This window comes from Terrapene carolina, unplaced genomic scaffold (assembly GCF_002925995.2).
Source record: "Terrapene carolina triunguis isolate 2854851 unplaced genomic scaffold, T_m_triunguis-2.0 Scaffold42, whole genome shotgun sequence".
In the NCBI taxonomy this organism is placed as follows: domain Eukaryota; kingdom Metazoa; phylum Chordata; order Testudines; family Emydidae; genus Terrapene; species Terrapene triunguis.
Genome location: NW_020664393.1, coordinates 51,006,799 through 51,027,276, shown reverse-complemented (window position 1 = coordinate 51,027,276; position 20,478 = coordinate 51,006,799). Strand labels below are relative to the sequence as shown.

The window sequence follows — 20,478 nt, the reverse complement described above, 5'->3', positions numbered from 1 at the left end:
TTGCCCTCCATCTCTGTAATATCTACTGCCTGCTTTTAGTATAATCTTCCTGCAGCATACCGGCACCTATATAATTAATTCTTTCCTTTTTGCAGCTGTCCTACTCCTGGTTGTGATGGCAGTGGTCATGTTAGTGGCAAATATGCAAGACACAGAAGGTAATAGCTGTAATTTTTTGTAACATAGTGAAGAGATTTGATAAACAAGTTATCTGACTTGACCTTGCTAATGACCCAACCAATGATAAAAAATAGGGATTGGATATTCTAGAAGCCATTCAATTTCATACATTTTTTCTTTTCTCTTTCTTTTTTTCCAACTAATTTCTATCGCTTATATATATCATTTGTTAGGATGCTCAAAATATTTAAAAATTCTATCACACTTAAGCACAATGTAAATTAAAAACTAAAACAATCCAAATGAGGACAAGTCCCAAACTCTCTTAGCAAACTTAGCACAATTCTATATGCATCCTAATCATGTAGGTGGTAACCTTGAATGTCATGCAAAATCTATGACGTTGTTTTTCTGACAACACTTGTTTCTGCTTCCCATCTTCTCAGTTTTTGTATGCAGTTCTGTAGTTCATGTGTGGCAAATTAAAATTTGACCTTATTGACATTTTGGTGCCAGCGTGACTTCTATCATTTAATGTAGTTCATAACTGGAACGAAAACATAAGCTTCTGAGTACAGAGAGTTCAATGATGAGGTTAGATTCAAAGGGCAAAGTCTAGGACAGATCCGTGATAATGAGACTTTGAAATTCAGATGATTATTCTATAGTTGTAAATACTGTTACTTCAGCTCCTACACTGTGAGTGGAGAGATCTCCAGAAGGAGAATGTGTTTAGCTATTAACTGCTAATAACACATCAAGGCAGGATTGCATTATGTATACCTGTGTCTGAAAGTCGTCTAGAATATAATCTTTACATTTCTATATTTGCAGTGTAAATGTTCAAAATAGCATGTGGAACATGCAGAAAAACAACTTTAGTTTCGTATGCAGTTTGTTTAAGCATTTCTTGTACAACATTGTGAAAATGTACCCGTTAGTACATAAGCTTGTGAATAAATCAATTTTTCTTATATATGGAGTACATTTTATTTAACTTGTTTCATATGACAACCAATGTAGAAGACAAAATGGCTGACATTTTGGCCCTCTCTCTATTGAACTGGAACAAGTTATTTAATCTAGTATGAAATTGTTCTAAACTTTTGTGTTTTTTCATTATTGATTTTTATAAATAGTATTGTTGTCAGATTATAAAGAAACTATTGTGATTTAAAGAATAAACATTTCATGCCAAATTCAGTGGATATTTTGTAATAAATACATTTATCCACTAGGGATTAAACTAAATAACAACTAATTCCATTTTTGAACCAAAGGTGTAAGGTAGTATAAACCTACTCTACTATCTTAGTTTCTTTTCAAAGACCTATAAGTCCACACTAATATTTTTTTTTAATTAAGATAATAATAAGTGATAAACGTAAAAAATTCTTTTGAACGCTGTTTTAAAGGAAAAGTTAACCATTTTGGTTTTCTTTATTAGCATATTCAAATTTCTTGCTCTAATCATGTTGTCTTCCATAAAAGTAAAGGCGCGTTCATTTTTGTAGTTATATCAGAGATTTGGATAATTTAGCAGAAATATTAAAAATCATTTTCCTTAAGACTATTTAGGACTTCCAGTTTCAAAACATATCATTTCTTTTGTTCATTTTCTTCATATAAATTCAAGTCTCATCAGTAATTAATGAATAGCACCAAACTCCTTTTTTTCTTCAGAAATTCCATGAATAGTCAACAATTAAATGATAAAGGTATAATGTCCTCCACAGGAAATGAATGATACAAAAATTAACTGAGTGCACTTCTTTGCATTTCATTCGATTTGGATGCAGTTTTCAAAAACATGATTCCTGAAATCAACCTAAGGAAATAATTTCCAAATGAAATTTCATTTGAACAGTCACAACAACATTGACTTTTGAATTGCTGTACCTTTGTGTGTGTGTGTGATCCTTTTTCAGATGGAAAGCACAGGGAATAGCTGTAAAGTTGGATAAGATTAGGTGCAGTTTTGAAATATTAATTCTGGATTTTGCTTCCTTGACATAATTCTGGTGTGTCAATACATGAACAGACTGAATCTCAGAGTTGCTAATTAAAGGAAATTTTTGGGGAGGACTCAGAAAGTAGAAAAATTGGAAATGTATCAAAAACTCTTTTTTTCTACTTGCAAAAGAATGTCTCTCTCTCTCTCTCTCCCTTTTTTTTTTTAACACCCTGACTGTCAATCCACTACTCAGATTATATTCAACTAGCAGATCTCCTATTAGTTTTATTAGGAACCATTTTTGTTGGGGTTCACAACATGGTTTCTGGTTCAGAAAAGATCAGTTTTCAATTATTGTATCAAATCTGATCAATAAATAATTTAAAAATATTTTTCTTGTTTCAAACTCACCCCCCCCCCAAATCTTGGTTGTTATCGGGGGCGGGGGGAGAAAATAAACATTTTATGTAAAAGAAAATCAAAAAGTCTAAAAATTCCATGTGTTCAAGAAGTTTGTATATTTCCACTGAATTTCATTTAGCCTTACGGAATATAGTTTAATACGGTTATGACCTTTCCATTCACAATAGCAAACCAGCTCATTATTATGAATGAAAGGTGTTCATTTCTGTTAGGAAATTAACAGTTTTCCAGCATTTTTTAATTTCTTTTCCTTCCTGGGATCTCTTGAATTCTTTGGGATTTCTGACCTTTTTTCTTAACAAACAAACTGTGACATAATTTTATCCAGCTTCACATGGTGCCTATCACTCTTATATATTTAATTTAAACCCACAAAGTAAATACATACAAATGTAAGACAAATCTTTGGGCTGACACTTCATTATTTTGGTGGGAACATAGGAAGGTGGAAGGGAAAGCAGTGTTTATAGCTTTAGCTTCTCTGGGTTTAAATCCCTCAAGATGTTTTATCCCCCTGATTTTCTTTTAATGATAATAAAAAAAAACCCAATCTCTATAAATATAGGCTCCTATCCTGCAATTGTGTCATCACTGGTGGATCCTTATATCTATGTAAGTGAATGGGTCTTGGTTCAGTCATAGGGATTCCCCTGCCTGAATCAAATTGCAGGAGTGGAGCCAATTTTGACATTGACCTAACAAATGGTAGCAGTTGATTGTGCTGATTCATGCAAATAAGTCTGATTTTTGATTCACTGGACCAAAGTCTGCTCTGAAATTACACACATGCAGCATGACTGACTGCAAAGAAGTTGTACGTGTGTAACTTAGAGCAAAATTTACCCTTATTGTTATTATTTATGTAACAGTAGCAGCTAGAAACCCCGACCAAGACTTGGGCCCTGTTGTGACAGGAATACAACATAATAAGAGGAAGTTCCTACCTTGGAGCGTTTACAGTCTGAGGCCCTGGTACTGCAAAGACTTATGCATGTGTTTAACTCTACATATCATTAAAGCCACTGAGATTACTCACAGTGCATAAAGTTGAACATGTGAATAAACCTTTGCAGTATCAAGCACTACAAAATAACAAGACAGACAATAAGTGAGGGGAAACAAAAGCATAAAGCAGGGGTGGCCAAACTGTGGCTCGCAAGCCCCATGCGGCTCTTTTACTGTTAAAGTGCAGCTTGTGGAGCTGCCCCCGACCCCGGGGTAGGGGCTTCTGCCTAGCAGGGAGGGCAGGTCTCAGGGCTTCAGCCCCACGGGGCACACCTGCTGGGGCTTGGGGCTTCAGCAGCAACAGGGATGAAGCTCCAGGCCCCAGCAGGTGCCTCCCGCAGGGCAGAAGGCCTGAGCCCCGGCAGCTGTGCTCCGACTCTCGAACTTCTGAAGATTGTCATATGCAGCTCAGAAGGTCAGTAGGTTTGGCCACCCTGGCACAGAGAGTCGAAGTGACTTGCCCAAGGTCACACAGCAAGTCAGTGGCAGAACTAGGAATAAAACCCAAGTCTTCTGAGTCCCAGTCCAGAAACTATCTACTGGTTCATGCTGCCTGGATTGCTTTCTTGGCAAGTATTTACTAGATACCCCTCCGATCCACTATGGACTGTTGTTTAACCATGCATGGTAATTAGATACTTTGAAAAATTATGAATTATTCGTTGATATAATAGTGACTTCAAGGAGTGGTTATGGGTCCTGATTCTGCAAATGCTTTTGCTTGTGAGTAGTCAAACTGAATATAATGGGACTACTCACACTGGTAAAATATCTCATGTGTTTTTGTTAGCTAAATACTTGAAGACATCCCTGGGTTTGATCCTGCTTCCATTAAGATAAATGGGAGTTTTACCATTGATTTTAATGGCAGAAGGATCTGGCCCTTATATATACAACAATGAATTAAAAGGCATGAGTTCAAATTCTTCTCTTCGTTAGGCTGGCACATCACCTATGTAACTGAGAGCAAACTGTGGCCACTGTTACTTCCCCAGTAGATGTAAATGGCAGCTTTGGAAGTATTAAAGCCTACTGTGTTGCTATGCATTTAGAATTTTGTATTAAAATGCACATTATTTATGCCAAAGATGGATATGGTCTATCATGTAAATATGTACTTAGATACATCATAAAATTCTAACTAGATTCCATTAAAAAAATACTGAGTCCGAGCAACGGCCTATTTTTAAAACCTCCATAACATGGTTGTTTAATTTCCCCCCTCCCCCGTTCCCCTTGAATAACAGAAGCAATTAGGTTCTATTATGAACTAATCACTTGCCAAATACCACATGCTTCAAAATGAAAACCATTTTTAACAAATATGAGCAGAAAACAATTTTAAACTGATGGAGCAGTAATTTTTTTATATGTATAACTGAAAACAGCTGAAACCGTTGTATGGCAAATTGGTAAGAGGAAAAAACATTCCTAGTCTAAGACCATGCAAATTAAGTTTCAGTGCAGAATGAATTTTTAAGGCTGAATCATAAATCCTTCAGATTTAAAATGGAAATATTGATGGATCCCTAACAGTGTGTTGCAGTTTGATCGCTGAGAAAGTAGAATGTGGGTGAAATAAACGGAACAAACCCAAACATTACATCCAGACAAGAATCCTATGTGTTCTTTGTTAATGTTGGAAGTATAGGGCTTCCCCCTTCCCCACCCCATTTTTCTCCATGTAAGATTTAAGGCAGCCTTTTTCAGAAGCAAACAAGTATCATAAAAGTGGGGAGAGGACACACAAATAATGTTTGGATCTATAATATATGATTCATCACCAACTCTATAAAAGTATTTTGCTTTGTGACTACTCACCAAAGTGTTACTTGATATTAACCTTTGTTTACTGTCTCTCTGTACTGTCTCTGGTCCTTTGCATCTATGAAATTGTACAGATAGATATGTTGGGATCATTTTAATTTTTGAAGGATGAGATCTGTTCCTTAAAACAGAAGATTTGTTGTTAAAATATGCACATACTTTACAATAAGCCATGCTCTCTTGATTAAAAAAAATCACACTATTATTGTTTTGGCATTATATATTCTGTTTTAGTCCTGCCCATTTTAGAACAGACTGAGAAAAATAATTCAAACTCCAAACTTGAAAATTAAAAGACTCAAATATCTCTCTATTAGAAAATTATTGAATTTTCTCTGGCTTGTTGTGCCATATTTCTTATTCAAATTTTTTCATTTCATATACCTTTTCACCCACCAGTTTGATTGCCATGGCTGCAGCCGTGGGTGAATAATTGCCTGTCTTCACAGGAGCATGTTCTGGAGCTAAAGTCGAGTGCTTGCTTCCTGATGTATGCCTCATTTGGATTCTGCCGACAGCCTAGGGGCTGTATTATTCATGCCTTGACAGATAGCACTCACTAAAAGCATTGGAACAGGGCCAGGTACTGGCAGAGAGATAGTGGAGCATTGCAACTTGCAACTGAGAGGCGCATCTATAATACAAAAAAAGAGAAATCCTCATACCTCCCTTTTACTGGTTTCACTTTGATGGAAAATTCATTTGCATCAAAATAAAATACCCTAAAAATAAATACATTTTTTTCTAAACCACGCATGAAAGTTTAACACAATTTTCCACGTTTAATTGCAAAGCTGATTTTAATTAGTAAGGCCCTGCATGTGAAAAATGAAGATTCACTTGGGTGAGTGTAACACATTGCAGTGTCTGCTGAATGCTCTAATTAATGTATGGCTGCTGTACAACAGGGTGCACTGTGGGATATTTATGAAAAATTCTGTGCACGCAGCCATCTATCTGTATTTTAGTTCTTGAATCCACAAGAATAAATAACTTCCCCCCCCCCCTTTATTCTTTATGAGACATCATTGTGAATGCCATCACTCCATCCATAAACTTTATGGCATGCCTGTCCTTTTTACTATTTGTCAATGATATCATAAATCAGAAGTCAGGACATACATATTTTAACATTAATTTGATAGCAGAGCATGGTTGCACAGTGTGCAAAAATCGAGGTCCATTGATGCATTTGTGTAAAGTATAAAAGCATAGAACAGTGAGGTCTTTCTTATTTTTATGCCACAGTGAAAAATCCTGGTGAATACTGAAAATAAAGACAAATGTATCTTCATTTCACTCTAAGCTAATAACCAACTTTTATTATACTATCACAATAATAATAAAATGAACACCTGGATGTTTTCCTAAGAAAAAACTGTACATCAGCACTAAATAAACAGTGCCTTTCTATTTTATTTAGTGATATATTTGCTAAATATTTTGTTAAAATTGTGGCACATGAAAAGAATTATACTTTAAAGATATTTTATATAGCATGTAATTCATTACTCGGGTATTTTTTAACATATTTTAATAAGCAGTTTAATTAAATCCAGTTTAATATTTTCTTCAGCTAATTTTCAGTTGTAAGCGAAAGAGCATAGGGATTTCGGAAGGAACACTGCAAACAATAAATAAATGTACTGACAGGGAATCCATAATGTATTAGAGGTCTGTATTGGCTGCTGTCTGGGTTCAGCAATATACTCTTTCTCTGAATTGTTGATTAATGATTAAAAAGGTCCAGACTTGGGTCTGAAACAGCAACAAAATATACACCAGAAATTGGTGTGTGGTTCTGCATGCTGGTGGCTAGTGTCTAGGGCTTTCTGCACAAAGGAACCACAGTTCAATTCCTCCTACCACCATCTGGGTTGGGAATAGCAATTTCAGTGGCAGCAAGTTTCAGAATCTTGATGTGCCAGAAGTAGTAGCCTAATAAAGGAGAGAAAATTCAAAGGCAGGCTATCAGAGGGTGCTGACCCATCTGTGCAGTGACAACAAACAGCAGATTTGGGAGTGGGATCTGCAGCAAGTCCCTGGGCTGGTACAGTGTGTGTTGCCGAGATGATATGCTCATTTTCTTTCAAATGGCAGGTGCTGGGCATATTTCTCATTCAGCACTTCACTTGCAGCCACAGTGTCTGCTGTGGAAAGGTCTGTGTGGAGGTGTTGCTGTCAGCCACTAAATAAATCAGGACTGAGAGGACAATAAGGACAGGGAATAAAAGAAAGAACATATGGTAATACTGGGGCGATAATTTCCCCAAGAGGCCACTGCATGTCTTCTACCTACAGGAAATTAGAATGGCTGGTCTGGTAGCTTGGGTGAATGCATAATGTGCTCTTATGATAGAAATAGATGGTTTGAGGGTAAATTTATGGTTTCTACTTCTCAATTGGCAGTGCTGCAGAGGTGATTCTTACAGGTTGGGCAAGCCATTTCATCTCTCTATGCCTCAGTTTCCCTATATGTAAAAGAGAAATAATGATATTTATTCTCCTTTAGAAAGTGTCCTGAGATGTATGGATAGCAAACACTGTACAAGAAATTATTATTATGTACTATTCTTGCAACTTTGTCACTAGTATTTACCTACTTGTACATAAATAACTAAGGGCCTGATCCAATGCCTACTGAAGTCAATGGGAGTCTGTTCATTAACTCCACTGGGCTGTGTATCAAGCCCCTATCTGGCAGATTAGGCAGAATTCAAAATTATTTATAAGGAGGGTTGAACTTATATTTAGAACCGACTGTATTTTTCCTACTTTGGATATATAGAACTACTACTCAGGCCTTGTCTACACTACAGGGGAAATTCGATCTAAGCTATGCAATTTGAGTTACGTAAATAGCGTAATAGTCTTCACTACACGATGTCAACAGGAGACTCTCTCCCGTCGACTCCCCCTACTCTTTTAGATCTGGTGGACAGGAGAGCGATCTGCGATCCGGTGGACAGGAGTCGACAGGAGAGTGATCTGCGGTCAATTTAGCGGGTCTTCACTAGACCCCCTAAATTGACCACCGATGCATCGATCACCGCTCTTTGACCTCTCAGTAAGTGTAGACAAGCCCTAAGTCTCTTCTTTATGCTAAAAGCCTTATTATAATTACTGAGGTTTAATAAGCTAGGAATATTTGACACCTCGCTGTTCAATGTTGTGCATTTTAATAACAACTTTGTTATGGATATTGGTGTTGTGTAAAGTTAATAATAAACAGCCATATGCACTATATGTAACTGCATGTTTAACCAAATTGCTGCATATATACTCTTTCCAAAGAGCATTCTGGGCAACAAAGAAGGTGACTATCTTGAAACAAGCTTTTTTCCATGGATGATACTGTATCCTCATGAATCAATGGTCCTCTACATTCCCTTAATTCATTGTTGTAATCCTAGTTCCCTTCTTAGTGAAGGCCGTACTTGCAGAAGTGTGAGCGATGAAAGTAGCACGGGAAACAGGAAATTAAGAACGTTGTTGTTATATCTTTATCCCATGCTGATCACTATGGTATCTGACACTTGTATCATATCTGAGCTGAGAACAGAGCCCAGGATACCTGACTCCCAGTCCCCCCGATCTAGCTACTAGAACACACTACTAGACAAAAACCCCTGGGTGGGTACAGGGAGAAAAGAAAGAGAGGAGAAGGGAAAAGAAAAAGAATTAGAGGAGCAAAAACAAGGTTGTGAGGAATAATAGGATAAAGAATAGTTTAAAAAAAAAACCCCAGTATGATGTTTCTTTAAAAACCTTTTATTGAAGTTCTTCAATAAATTGAGACAGCCCTTCCACAGACATCACTTCTTATTAGTAGCTGATATGAAGTGCTGCTTCTAGCAGTGTCAGCTCAGGACAGTGGGAGGTTGGTTGCTTTAGAATCATCTTCAATAACAATAATAAAAAAAATCCACAGTACAAAACCAAATGCCAAGTGGATATGCAGCTTGTGGTGATTTGGCCCAACTTAAGGGTACGATCCTGTAAGCAACTGAGTAACTTTAGCCAGATGAGTAGTCACATTGGGTTAGTTAGTTTCCTAGTTGCCTACCTGATTCCGCACCTTTCCCCTCTCATACCGTACTGGCCAACTGTGTTGTGCAGTATTGCAAATGATACGTTACAGTAGTTAGTGGCAGTACTATTGTGACTGAAGTTAGTCATGTGTGTTTGAAGGACCAAGTCCTAAATCAGTACTGGGCAATATATTTTGTAATATTGTAAAGCATATTTTGCAGGTACAGGATATGTTAATCCTCAAATGTTAACACCAGTCAGTGTTTAGATTTTAAGGTCTTTGGGACAGGGACTTTTTGTTCTGTGTTTGTACAATATCTAGCACCATAGGGTCCTTGTCTATGACTAGGATCCCAGGTGCTACAGTAATACAAATAATAATAAATATTAATTCTCACTAGTTTGTTCCTAGAGCTGTTGCTAGTTGCAAGTCTTCAGGTTTTGACACAGTTTTTAATACTATTAGTAAATTTACTTAAAATACTCATTGGCTGAGGTGCAGGATTAGTTCAGCAAGCAGGAAACTAATGCAGTTTCTCCATCTGGCCAATTGTAACATCATGTGAATGAAATCTGTAATTATCTATTTATCTAGGTGTCACAAGGCTGGTATGCCCCATCCCACTTTGGGGGCAGGCCAAGGGCTGTTGTAGTCCCCGACTAGGTTTGATCGTACCACTTTAGTCTCGGGGGAACGTAGCCTAATGGCCAGAGCCAGTCTGGAGGCCCTGGGTTTTCAGATAGGACAGAGCACCAATCAGTCTAGAGGCTCAGGCCCTCAGGCAGGACGGAGCACCAAATAGTCTAGAGTCTGACATTCTCTCTCTGGCACACAGCCTAAGGTCAGGGAGCTGCCACCCTGATGTGGGGTTGGCAGTAGGACATAGGGTAGTGGTGGGCAATTCCCATTGGCCGGGAACGGTGAACTGCAACCACTAGGAGCTGCGGGCGGCCGTGCCTGCAGACAGTCAATGTAAACAAACTGTCTCACAGCCCGCCAATGGATTACCCTGAAGGGGCGGAGGTTGCCTACCACTAATGTAGGAGGACCCAGGCCCACCCTACTCCACTGGGTCCCAGCCCAGGGCCCTAACTGTGGTGGAGAGTTCCACCACTGTGTTAGCGGGGATCCCACTTCAACACGCTGACAGTTTCTGGCCCTATAGGCCGTCCCCGTGGGCCACTTTCTAACCCATCTCCTCGTGTGGCAGTCTGGGCATCCCCAGCATCTCAGCGTTCCTCAGCTTGGGCGGCTCCTGGCAACCTTGCCCACTCTTGGGTGCCTTCCATTGTCCTGGTGTTTGCCTGGGGCTCAGCGCATTTGGCTTCCACAGTCTGGAGATTTGGTAGCTCCTGGGCTGGAGATTTGGCATCCTCCCTCTTCAACAGTCAGCCCCGACTGAGCTGAGTTGCTCTCTTTTGTACCTGGGTCCCAGCTGGAGCATGTCCAGCAGGGGCATGAAGACCTGGCCTCCTCTGCCCATACCATGGGGTTAATCCCAGCTGGACCAGTGCAAGTCTGTATGCCCGTAAAATCAATAACTAATTTTATCTTCACAACACCTCTGTCAGGTAGGGGAACATTATCCTCATTTTACATATGGGGAACTGAGGTACAGGTATGACGTGCCCACCACCACATAGGAAATCTGTATCTGAGCAAAAAATTGAATCTTTGTCTCCTGAATCCCAGTTCAGTGCCTTATGCACTAGGCCATCCTTCCTACTCCTGTATTAAAAATGTGTTCTAGCAAAGATAGACTAGCAAATGACTACTTGTTATGGTGTATGTGCTGTGATTATATGGTATTTTAACATAGCAACTGGTCCTCACTGACCAACATTCATTATGGAAGTGCTAGCTGTGATTCCTTCTAGGAGGACCTGTCATTAATAGTTAAGTCTGAGATGAGTTTTGCACTGAAAGCAGAGATTCAATGACTGTGTTATATATAACAATGTATTTTCCTCAAAATGCAAGCACTTACTCCTTGGCACACAATATTTTGTGGGCATTTATGAGTAAATCTGTTAATTAATTTAAGTTAATATTAATTTAAAAATGGATCCTTGAAGAAATTTAGCACCAGGTCATTTTTTGTCCCTAATGATCTTAATAACACAGACTATTTAAACTTCCTGTAGAGATAAAACTCACTGAAATGCATAGGCTACATTGGAAGACTTCACAACTGAAAGGTTTTTTTCTTCACCAAGGGCTGAAGAAGAATGTTCTTCTTTAGAAAATTCCACAAAGAATTGCCCTCTTTTAAAATGGCTGCCACCTCCTTTTATTCTCAACGGAAATGAGGCAACATGCTGCCTTTAGGAAGATGGTGGTCCCCTCTTTCAAAATAACCACTTTCTCCCATTATTCCCAATCTGCCATCAGACAATATGGTATCCCCTTATGCTGTCATGGGGCTTTGAAGCAGTGGGTCACTCACTGCATGAGACAGGTGGCTGTGGCTGAGCAGTGACATGTCCTAGTGCGTAGCCATGCTAGAGTCTCTCTCTGCTGATGAGAGTGCTGCAACTGCTTGAAACTGAAACTTATGGCCCCAGCTCAGACAACTACACCTTCGGACTTGGGCCTACTAGCTCTGATAGGCCCCTAATGCTTTTTTCAGGAGAAAGGCCATGGAAACATGTTGGCTTGCTCAGTAAAAGGGTATGCTATATACCCACAAATACCCCCAATTCTAATCCTAGATATTTACATATCTGTAATCACCTTGCTGAAAAGTATACTTGAAACCTATTAGCCAGCGCACTGGCCTGCTGTCCCATCCTTTTTTCTAAGGCTATGTCTACTGCCTCTTAAATTGGAATAACTTATGTTGCTCAGAGGTGTGAATAAGCCACCCTTTGAGCGACATAAGTTACACTGACCTAAGCACTGGTGTGGACGGTACTATGTTGGCAGGAGAGCTTTTTCCGCCGACATAGCTGCCACCGCTTGTTGGGGATGGATTAATTAAGTCAGTGGGAGCACTCTCTCCCATCAGTTTAGAGCGGCTACACTACAGAGTTTACAGCGGCGCAGCTGCATCAGTGCAGTATATAAAAAATACAGAGTACAAGTAGCCATATGTTAATCCTTTTGGTGGTTGCTTTTGAGAAAACATGTTACAATAATAGTGTTTCACGGTTCTGTAGCTTTTTCATCAGTGGATCTCAAACACTTCACAAGTAAGTAATTTAAGCCTCACAACAGTTTTGCAATGTTAGGTACAGTAGATAAAAGGGTATATTAAGGTCATATCATTCACCACATTGTAATGCAATCATTCTGGGTTGGGACCTAATTTACCTAATCGAAACTGCAGGAGTAATTCTGAAGTAGGCAGAATTTAATTACATAAGTTTAAATTTGGTCAGGGCCCTAGAAATAACATTTCTACTCTTAAATGGGATCTTTAATGACCAGAAATAGTCAGGACTTCTATTTTACCTCACCCCTGAAATAAAGCATCACCAGCTGTAATGTTCTTCCCATGATACCTGTCTAGAGAATTGGCTTAATAGTAACTTAATGCCACTTCATGAATCACAGAGCTGCTTTCTGCATCACCTTGGTGTTCCTTGAAGGTACTGACATATCAGGTACCAAGATGGCCTGGCCTTGCTTAATTGGTGAGATTTAATGGGATCACAGTAAAGGTGGATCAGAATCTGAATTAGACTTTTAAAACAAGCATCATTTTTAGAAAGAATGCAAAATAAATTCCAACTACAGAGTTAACTTAATATCTCAGAATTCATGCGTTCTGTTTCCAATTATGATATTAAAAGGAAGTAGGAGGAAGTAGGACTGAACAGTTAAAATGGCATTGACAGTGGAACCACTTATTTAAAATGCCAGTATTTAAGTAAAACCATAAAACAGACATAACGTTGCCTATTATCTATCCACTGTAATTCTGACTGTTCAGTGGAAAATACAGCAATTTGTTGGATTTAGAAACCACAATCCAGGGAAGACCATTCAAAATTGTCATGCTTAGTTTACAATAACTAGTCATGAATCTTTTCAGTCTTTGTGAAATACTGTGGGCCAGACTGAAACTTGCTGTAAGCTGGAGTTAGATTTGTGCCTGCTCACACTGAGTAAATTGGGTCATTGTCTTATGGCATGCCTGCAGAAAACTGGTGCAGAAAGAGGAATCCAGCATACATGACAGAAATATTCTCAATGCCCTCTAAAGAATCTGACCAAACTCTCCAGTGTTCTGTAGCATATGAAAGCAGAAATAAACCATTACAGAATCCAGAACTGAAAAAGACCACCTACCTGTTGTATTGCGATATAGCTTTGCGTGATATCACAATGAGGTGCACCAGTTCCCAGTGATGCATGGCTGGGACCTCATCCCCCCTTCAATACTCCCAACATACTATGGACCTCAAACTGGCCTTAGATATATAGGCACAACTTCCATTTATTTCATTTGCAGTTTGTTGATGTTAATAATTGGGATTATTGGGATAAAAAGAAACAAATAATTTTCCCCCATAAAATCTCCCTGGGTAATATTTTCAAGAGTTCCCATGTGACATAGGAACCTAGGTCCCATTTTTAAAAGTGATTTAGAAGACTAAGTCCTGTCGACTTTCAAAGAGCCTTAGCCTCCTAAGTGCCTAAAAACTTTTGAAAATGGTATCTAGGCTCCTAAGTTACTTGGGCCCTTATGAAAATGTTACCTCTAGTCCCCTTTCTCCTAGCCCTCTTCCTCACTCCCTTCTAGCCTTCCTATTGTGCCCTTCTCCTTTCCAGACATTTCCCCTTCTTCACCCTGTGGTCCCTTACCGCCTTCCTGCCCTTGTCCATGCCTGCCTCTGTCCCCTTCCAGCCCTTCTCTCTTGTCTCCTTTAAAATTGAGCAGTAGAACTGGTAGTTGTAGCATTTCCCCTCTGAAGTCTAGCCACAGGAGGTGTGCTGGCAGCATAGTTTCAATGGGAAACTGCCACTTCCCTCCCACAGCCCAGCTGCCACATTTAAATCGTGCTGTGTGGGGCTTCCACTCCCTTGGGAGACTATTTTCCTTTCCTGTCGAAGACTGTTCTACAGCCTAATAGAGCTTGCTGTCAGCTATAATAAGTAACATTATATACAGTAGTATATATATTTTTAATTGTGATATGAGTCAGCTGGCATCCTCACTATTCTGGACTAGAAAGTGATGGACTCTAATTCAACTCTTTTGCTGCACTAGTGTTCTTCCTTTTCACAAGATATGTGGAAAGCAGGGCCAGATGAAGGCATGGGCATTATAGGCCTGTGCTGAAGGCTCCAGCTCCTGGAGTCATGTTATTATATCAAAAGTCAGGCTTTCATTTTAAAAAGAAAAGTAATTGCTATCCCTCATGGTTGTGAAGAAAACCTTGAAAATGTGAATTGAGCATCAGTGAATCAGTGATGTCAGCCTGAGTCTGCAAACAGCCTGAAACAATAGCTCTGAGAGGATGAACTGCCTTGTGCATCTCAGTGGAGGTGTTAACTTTAAGACACACTCTTTTGGGGCACCCTGCCAACACAACCCCAGTGTGTGGCAGGAGAAGAAAAGTGCAGCAGGCTTGGCCCACCCATGCAAGCAGATACACTCCCTTTGTTGGGGGTAAGTATTGGGGTCCCCTCCTGCACGCTCTCTAGTGGGGAAAGAGGATCCCTGCTGCCACCACTGCTGCTCCCAAGGGGAAGGAGCCTCATGCCAGTGCATCTGCGTCTCTGGGAGAGTGTATGGGGGGGGGCTCCTCTACAGCAAGGGGATGGTCAGGACCATGGGATAGATCCATGGGGGAGACCTGTGTCTTGGGGTACGTCTACACTTACCGGAGGGTCCGGCGGCAGGCAATCGATGTTCTGGGATTGATTTATCGCGTCTGGTTAAGATGCGATAAATCGATCCCGGCTCGATCCCGGAAGTGCCCCGGATCGATCCCGGAAGTGCTCGCCGTCGACGCCGGTACTCCAGCTCGGCAAGAGGAGTATGCGGCATCGACAGGGGAGCCTTCCTGCTGCGTCTGGACCCGCGGTAAGTTCGGACTAAGGTACTTCGAATTCAGCTACGTTATTAACGTAGCTGAATTTGCGTACCTTAGTCCGAAGTGGGGGGGTAGTGTAGACCAGGCCTAGGTGTGCCTAGGGACTTGGATTGCTTTCATCTAGCCCTAGAGGAAACATTGCACAAAACTCTAATGATTATTTGAAAAATAAATACATAATATTAAAATTCTGTGTCCAGACAAGAGATTTACAAAATACTGGAAGAAAGGCCATAAAGGCAGATGGGGTTTCGTTATAAGGTTACACTTCAGCAGTAAACTGAAGGGCACAACAGCTTGTATCTAAATTTTGTCATGGAAATTAAGCTCAAGGAGGTGTAATGATAAAGGCATTTCAGACATCCTCTTTATGTTAAACAGGTTTTTATGTTAACTTTTGTTACCCAGAGCCTAGTGAGAAGGAAAGCACCTATGAACAAAATATTGTGGTGGGTAAACCTACAGTCCCCCCATAATAGTATGTTTGCTAAATGCATACTAATAAAGCTTAACATCTTTACAAAGAACCCAATTTTAGATGGTGCTTCATAATGCCATAGAGTAGCGGAACTCTATCGCTTCCATTCTGTTGGAGAGTAATCATATTTTCTCTGTGTTACAAAAAGGTACAATCTTATTTTTGTTCAAAACAGGAAGGTTTTAACATCTCAATCCTCAAACTACCAGAATTTAGAATATTTCACACTTGAATGACTCCTAACCAACTGTGTAAGACAAAGAACAATGTCCTGTAGCTTATGCTGGGGGTGAGAATGTGGTACATAAGCACTGAAAAGACTGCAGCCTTTATCATTCTATTTTTGTCAGTTTCTTCCATAATTTCAGCTGCTTATTGGTGGCATTCACACCCTTTTATTAGTAAGAACGGTCCATTATAATATTTCTTTCTACTGATTATGAGCCTCACTCATTTGCCATTTGGACAAAGCAAAATCCTTATTACTATGGTTGTATGAAATTTAGCATATCATATGTCCTGATAGTGTATCATATATCACTCTTAATTAAAAATAAGTTAGGATCCAATACTATTGTATATTTATGGGGAGATGACAGAGAATTTGTGATGGCAATCAGTAATTGATAACCACATTATAGTAACCCTACATTAGAAATGCAATAAAATGACAGAGTATGCTATTGCTTAAAACTTAAGTACATGCTAGAATGATAGTTTGACCTGCTGTGTTGATGTTAAATATGATCTACTAAGTTTGTGTCCAAGGTGCTGATTGTACTCATATACAGATAGACGTGTGTGTGTGAAATTAGTGTGCTGGCTTTCTTAAAAGCAGTTACTTTTGAAGAGATTTTACTAGAAATGCTGTATAATATATCCGAGACTGGAAGATCATGGCAGTGTCACAGTATTGTGGACATAAACACAGTCTTTTCTCAGTGCAAATAGCTACTGTGACTGCTTGACATATTGGTGTAGTGTATCTACCCCTTTTTCAGATCTCTAGATCAGTACTTCTTTTCCACCCTGTGATCCCATACTACAATAAAGGAAAGTTTCATGGCCCCCACCAGACACACACGCACTTCAATCATAAAGAGAGAGAGAGAAGGTTGATGAGACCACCCAGTTTGAAAACACATGGCCTAAATGGCATTGGACACCTGACTATTCTGAGCCCTGCACTGCTTCAGCAAGTTGCAATGATAGCCTATTTTGTTTTTTCAGCTGTGATTAGAAAGAGGAGATGATGGACTTTCCTTTTAGATACATAACTTGCCAAAGACGCCCAGGCCATCTTCACTTCCAGTTTGGAGTCCTGCAGTAAGCTCTGTCTGAAAAGTGCTTGGGACCGTCAGCTAGTGCAGAGATTGGTAGCCGGAAGTCAGCATTTTCAGAAGTGGTGACTGATTTTGGATGCCTTAATTTTTAGGTGTCCAGGTTGAGGCATCCAGTATCAGTAGTCACTTAGTAAATTTAATCGCATGTGCTACCCGTAGTGGATTGGCAGGAGTACATTAAATCTCTGCTGTGTGGATAGTATTGGCTGCCTCTTTGCTTCCAGGTGCAATTCAAGGTGTGGTTTGGTTTAAAGCTATACTGCTGTACATAGTTTGGGGTCCTGGCTATCCTTTAGAGATTGCCTCTCACCCTAGTCACCATTGTGATCATTTAGATCCACTGAGATGCTTTTGCCAATGATCCCTGGATTAGCAGTGTGTTCCTGAGGATGGGAAGCCAGGCATAGTCCATGGGGGCAGGTCCCAGCTGTTGAACTCACTAGATTCAGTCATCCACCATGCCAAGGTTAGAACACTCCATAGCATGTATGTGACAATGGATCATCTAGGCAGCTTCTAATAGATTATCAGGTCCCAAAACATCACCAGGAGCATGGAGGGGGTTTCTTTGTTAGACAGAGGTGATGGAGAGAGAGTTGTTTGTCTCTTTAAATTTGTTTAGTGAGTTGCTTATTTTTAATGGATGCTGTGTGGCTAGCTGTCATGGGGATAGGCACATAAATATAAAGAAAGGGAGAGAGAGATGAATTGTGTCTGGATGATGGGGCAGTCACGGATGACTTATATTTATTTATTTAAATACTTTTTGATGATCTAGAGGTGCACATTGCTAGTCCATATTATTGCATTGCCCTCATTCTCCTGTCTGTCCTCTAACATCTTACACTCACCTACTGTATCTTGTCTTCAATTAGACTGGGGCTGAGAGGATGTCTTCCTGTGCATTTCTAGAGCATCTAGCAGAATGGGGCCTTGATTAAAAAGGCTAATAGAGGTTCTAGTGAGTAGTATTCTTTGGTTCAGGTTGGTAAATAATTGGGTGGAAAAAATGGATTTCCTATGCGGAGGTAAAATATGTACAAAGATCCATAGAAGTCTATGCTGGATTCAGCTTCTGAAGTTCCTTCCTGGGAATGGCTATATGAGACATCAGACTATTTCCACAAGCATAGTGGCCGGTTGCACTTCCCATTCCAATTTCCAAATAAAAGAAAAAAATCCAATGGAAAATGTGCTTTAAAAAACCCCCCAAAACAACCCCCAAACAATAAACTATTCCTCTGCAAGAGAAGCTGAAGTGAAAGTGACAATTCTGTTTTTATTGTTCATGTGGAGAAAAATGAAACAAAGTGTAAACCGGGCAAAAATAATTCAGATGTTTGCAAATCCTTTTGTATTAATAATCTAGGTTGTTATTAGTAACACAAGACCATTTGTTTTCAAAACTAATTAATTATTGTAAACTTGAAAGATTCCTTTCAATGGTCATGTTCCGAGAGTGGAGTTTTTAAGAGCTGTTCTCAGCAAGAGAACAAGTCTGCTACTCAGTCTGACCATTTACATTCACAGGGTCATAGTATGCCCTTAGTTTCACCTTTAGGAGATATTCCAGCCTTGGGTTTAAAACTATGAGGCCCCAATCCAGCAAAGCCCTTAAGCACATGCTCAAAATTAGGCATGTGAATAGCCCTATTGAAGTCAAAAGATATTGGCCCAAATGCTCAGCTGGTGTATATCAGAATACCTTTATTGGCTTCAGTAGCTGTTTTACAGCAGCTGATGATATGGCCTATTATATACGTTTTAAATATAGAAAACATATACATAGCAACGTTTTTAGTCTGATTGTGGGAAAATGACTAAAATTTGTTTAGTTTTACTTAAAAAAACAAACAAAAACACTACAATTTTTATATTGTACCATGCCATACACTGATGTTTGCTGAGTAACCATATAATCTTATTGTCACCCCTATTCATTCTCCCATTTTCCCGACTGTTTTGTTATCCCTGGCCCCCTTTTATTGCATTCTATTTGAAATGACATCCCAATCCTGCAAACACTTATATCCTTATATATATGCCTAGACACCTTGAACTCCTTGAAGTTACTATTAGTAGTAGTAGTCCATCGCTGACGATGATGACGATATTGTTGCATTTCTCATATATATATATATCTCCTTGGGACTACTCATATACATAAAGGTTCTAAATGCAAAAGTGTAGAATTGAGGCAGTTAATATGCAAGCTGTTTGGGGCAGCTATCTCATCTTACTACATGTACTATGAGGCAGCTAGCATACTTTTAGGCAGTGTGACTTTTATTATTATTACTCCATAATGAATGGTACTAAACTCCCATGGAAGACATTTAGACTCTAGGGAGTTCAGCAAGGTCATTTATATTTGTGAAGCTTGCATCTTTTTGGCAAATGAATTGTTTTCATCAAATTGAAATAGTAATGTATATATACATATTTTAGAAAGTCAGCAGCTCTCTACTTAGTACTTTATTTTCAACAGAAAGAAAGCAAAATGAAGTAAAGATGACATTATTTGATAACGTGCACATGAACTGTGCTTCCTGTTTAAAAGAATTTGATTCATTGCACCAGAAATATAGATTGTAAGGAATTGTGAAATACATGGGATGCAGCCAGAGCTGTAGAGATTAATAATTTGATGGATGAGTTTACTATATTTTAGTATTCAAGTACTGAAGTTTACATAGTTGAGAAAGTGGTGACTCTGGGTCACATACCTAAAAATGTAGATGGGCACCTAGTAGGTTTTTCAAAAGCAAGTTAAGTGCATAATTCCCATTGCAATGATAGGACTTAGGTACCTAATCTGATAAGGTGCCTAAATATCCACCAAAGACTATACTTCAACTGAAATTAAAATGTCATGTGAAAAGAGGAGGGCAGTGTTGTTGGGGATAATTTTTAAGTTTGTTAAACTCAGATCCAATATTTTTAAAGTGCTATTACAAAGAAGAAGAAAAAGCAATGTAGAATATTATTCAACTACAGAGCCTGAAATTGCGTCTTGACTTTTCTTCTGAAGCCAATGAGTTCTTTGCTTGAGTTAGAACTGCAGCATGGAGCGCATAAAATAGGACACTCTATACTAAAGAAAGAATCTATTCAGATAGCATGCTGGTGGACATATGATATATGATGCAACAAGTTGGGGGGTAGGGAAGGTTGAAAAGGTAAAAGTAGTGGGATGACTTAGAAATAATATGTCAATTTGGGGATCAAAATGCGTATTCCACTATGAGAAG

General features: G+C 39.3%; 1 protein-coding gene across 4 annotated transcripts in view; it reads left to right on the top strand.

Moving 5' to 3' along the window:
• MYT1L (myelin transcription factor 1 like) overlaps window positions 1-20,478 on the top strand; it is a 155,793-nt gene that overhangs the window by 475 nt on the left and 134,840 nt on the right. For all 4 annotated transcript variants that reach the window (XM_024215781.1, XM_024215782.1, XM_024215780.1 and 1 more), the window contains exon 3: window positions 96-158. In XM_024215781.1, the coding sequence (XP_024071549.1) occupies window positions 96-158 (63 nt within the window). The remainder of the gene's footprint in view (window positions 1-95; window positions 159-20,478) is intronic.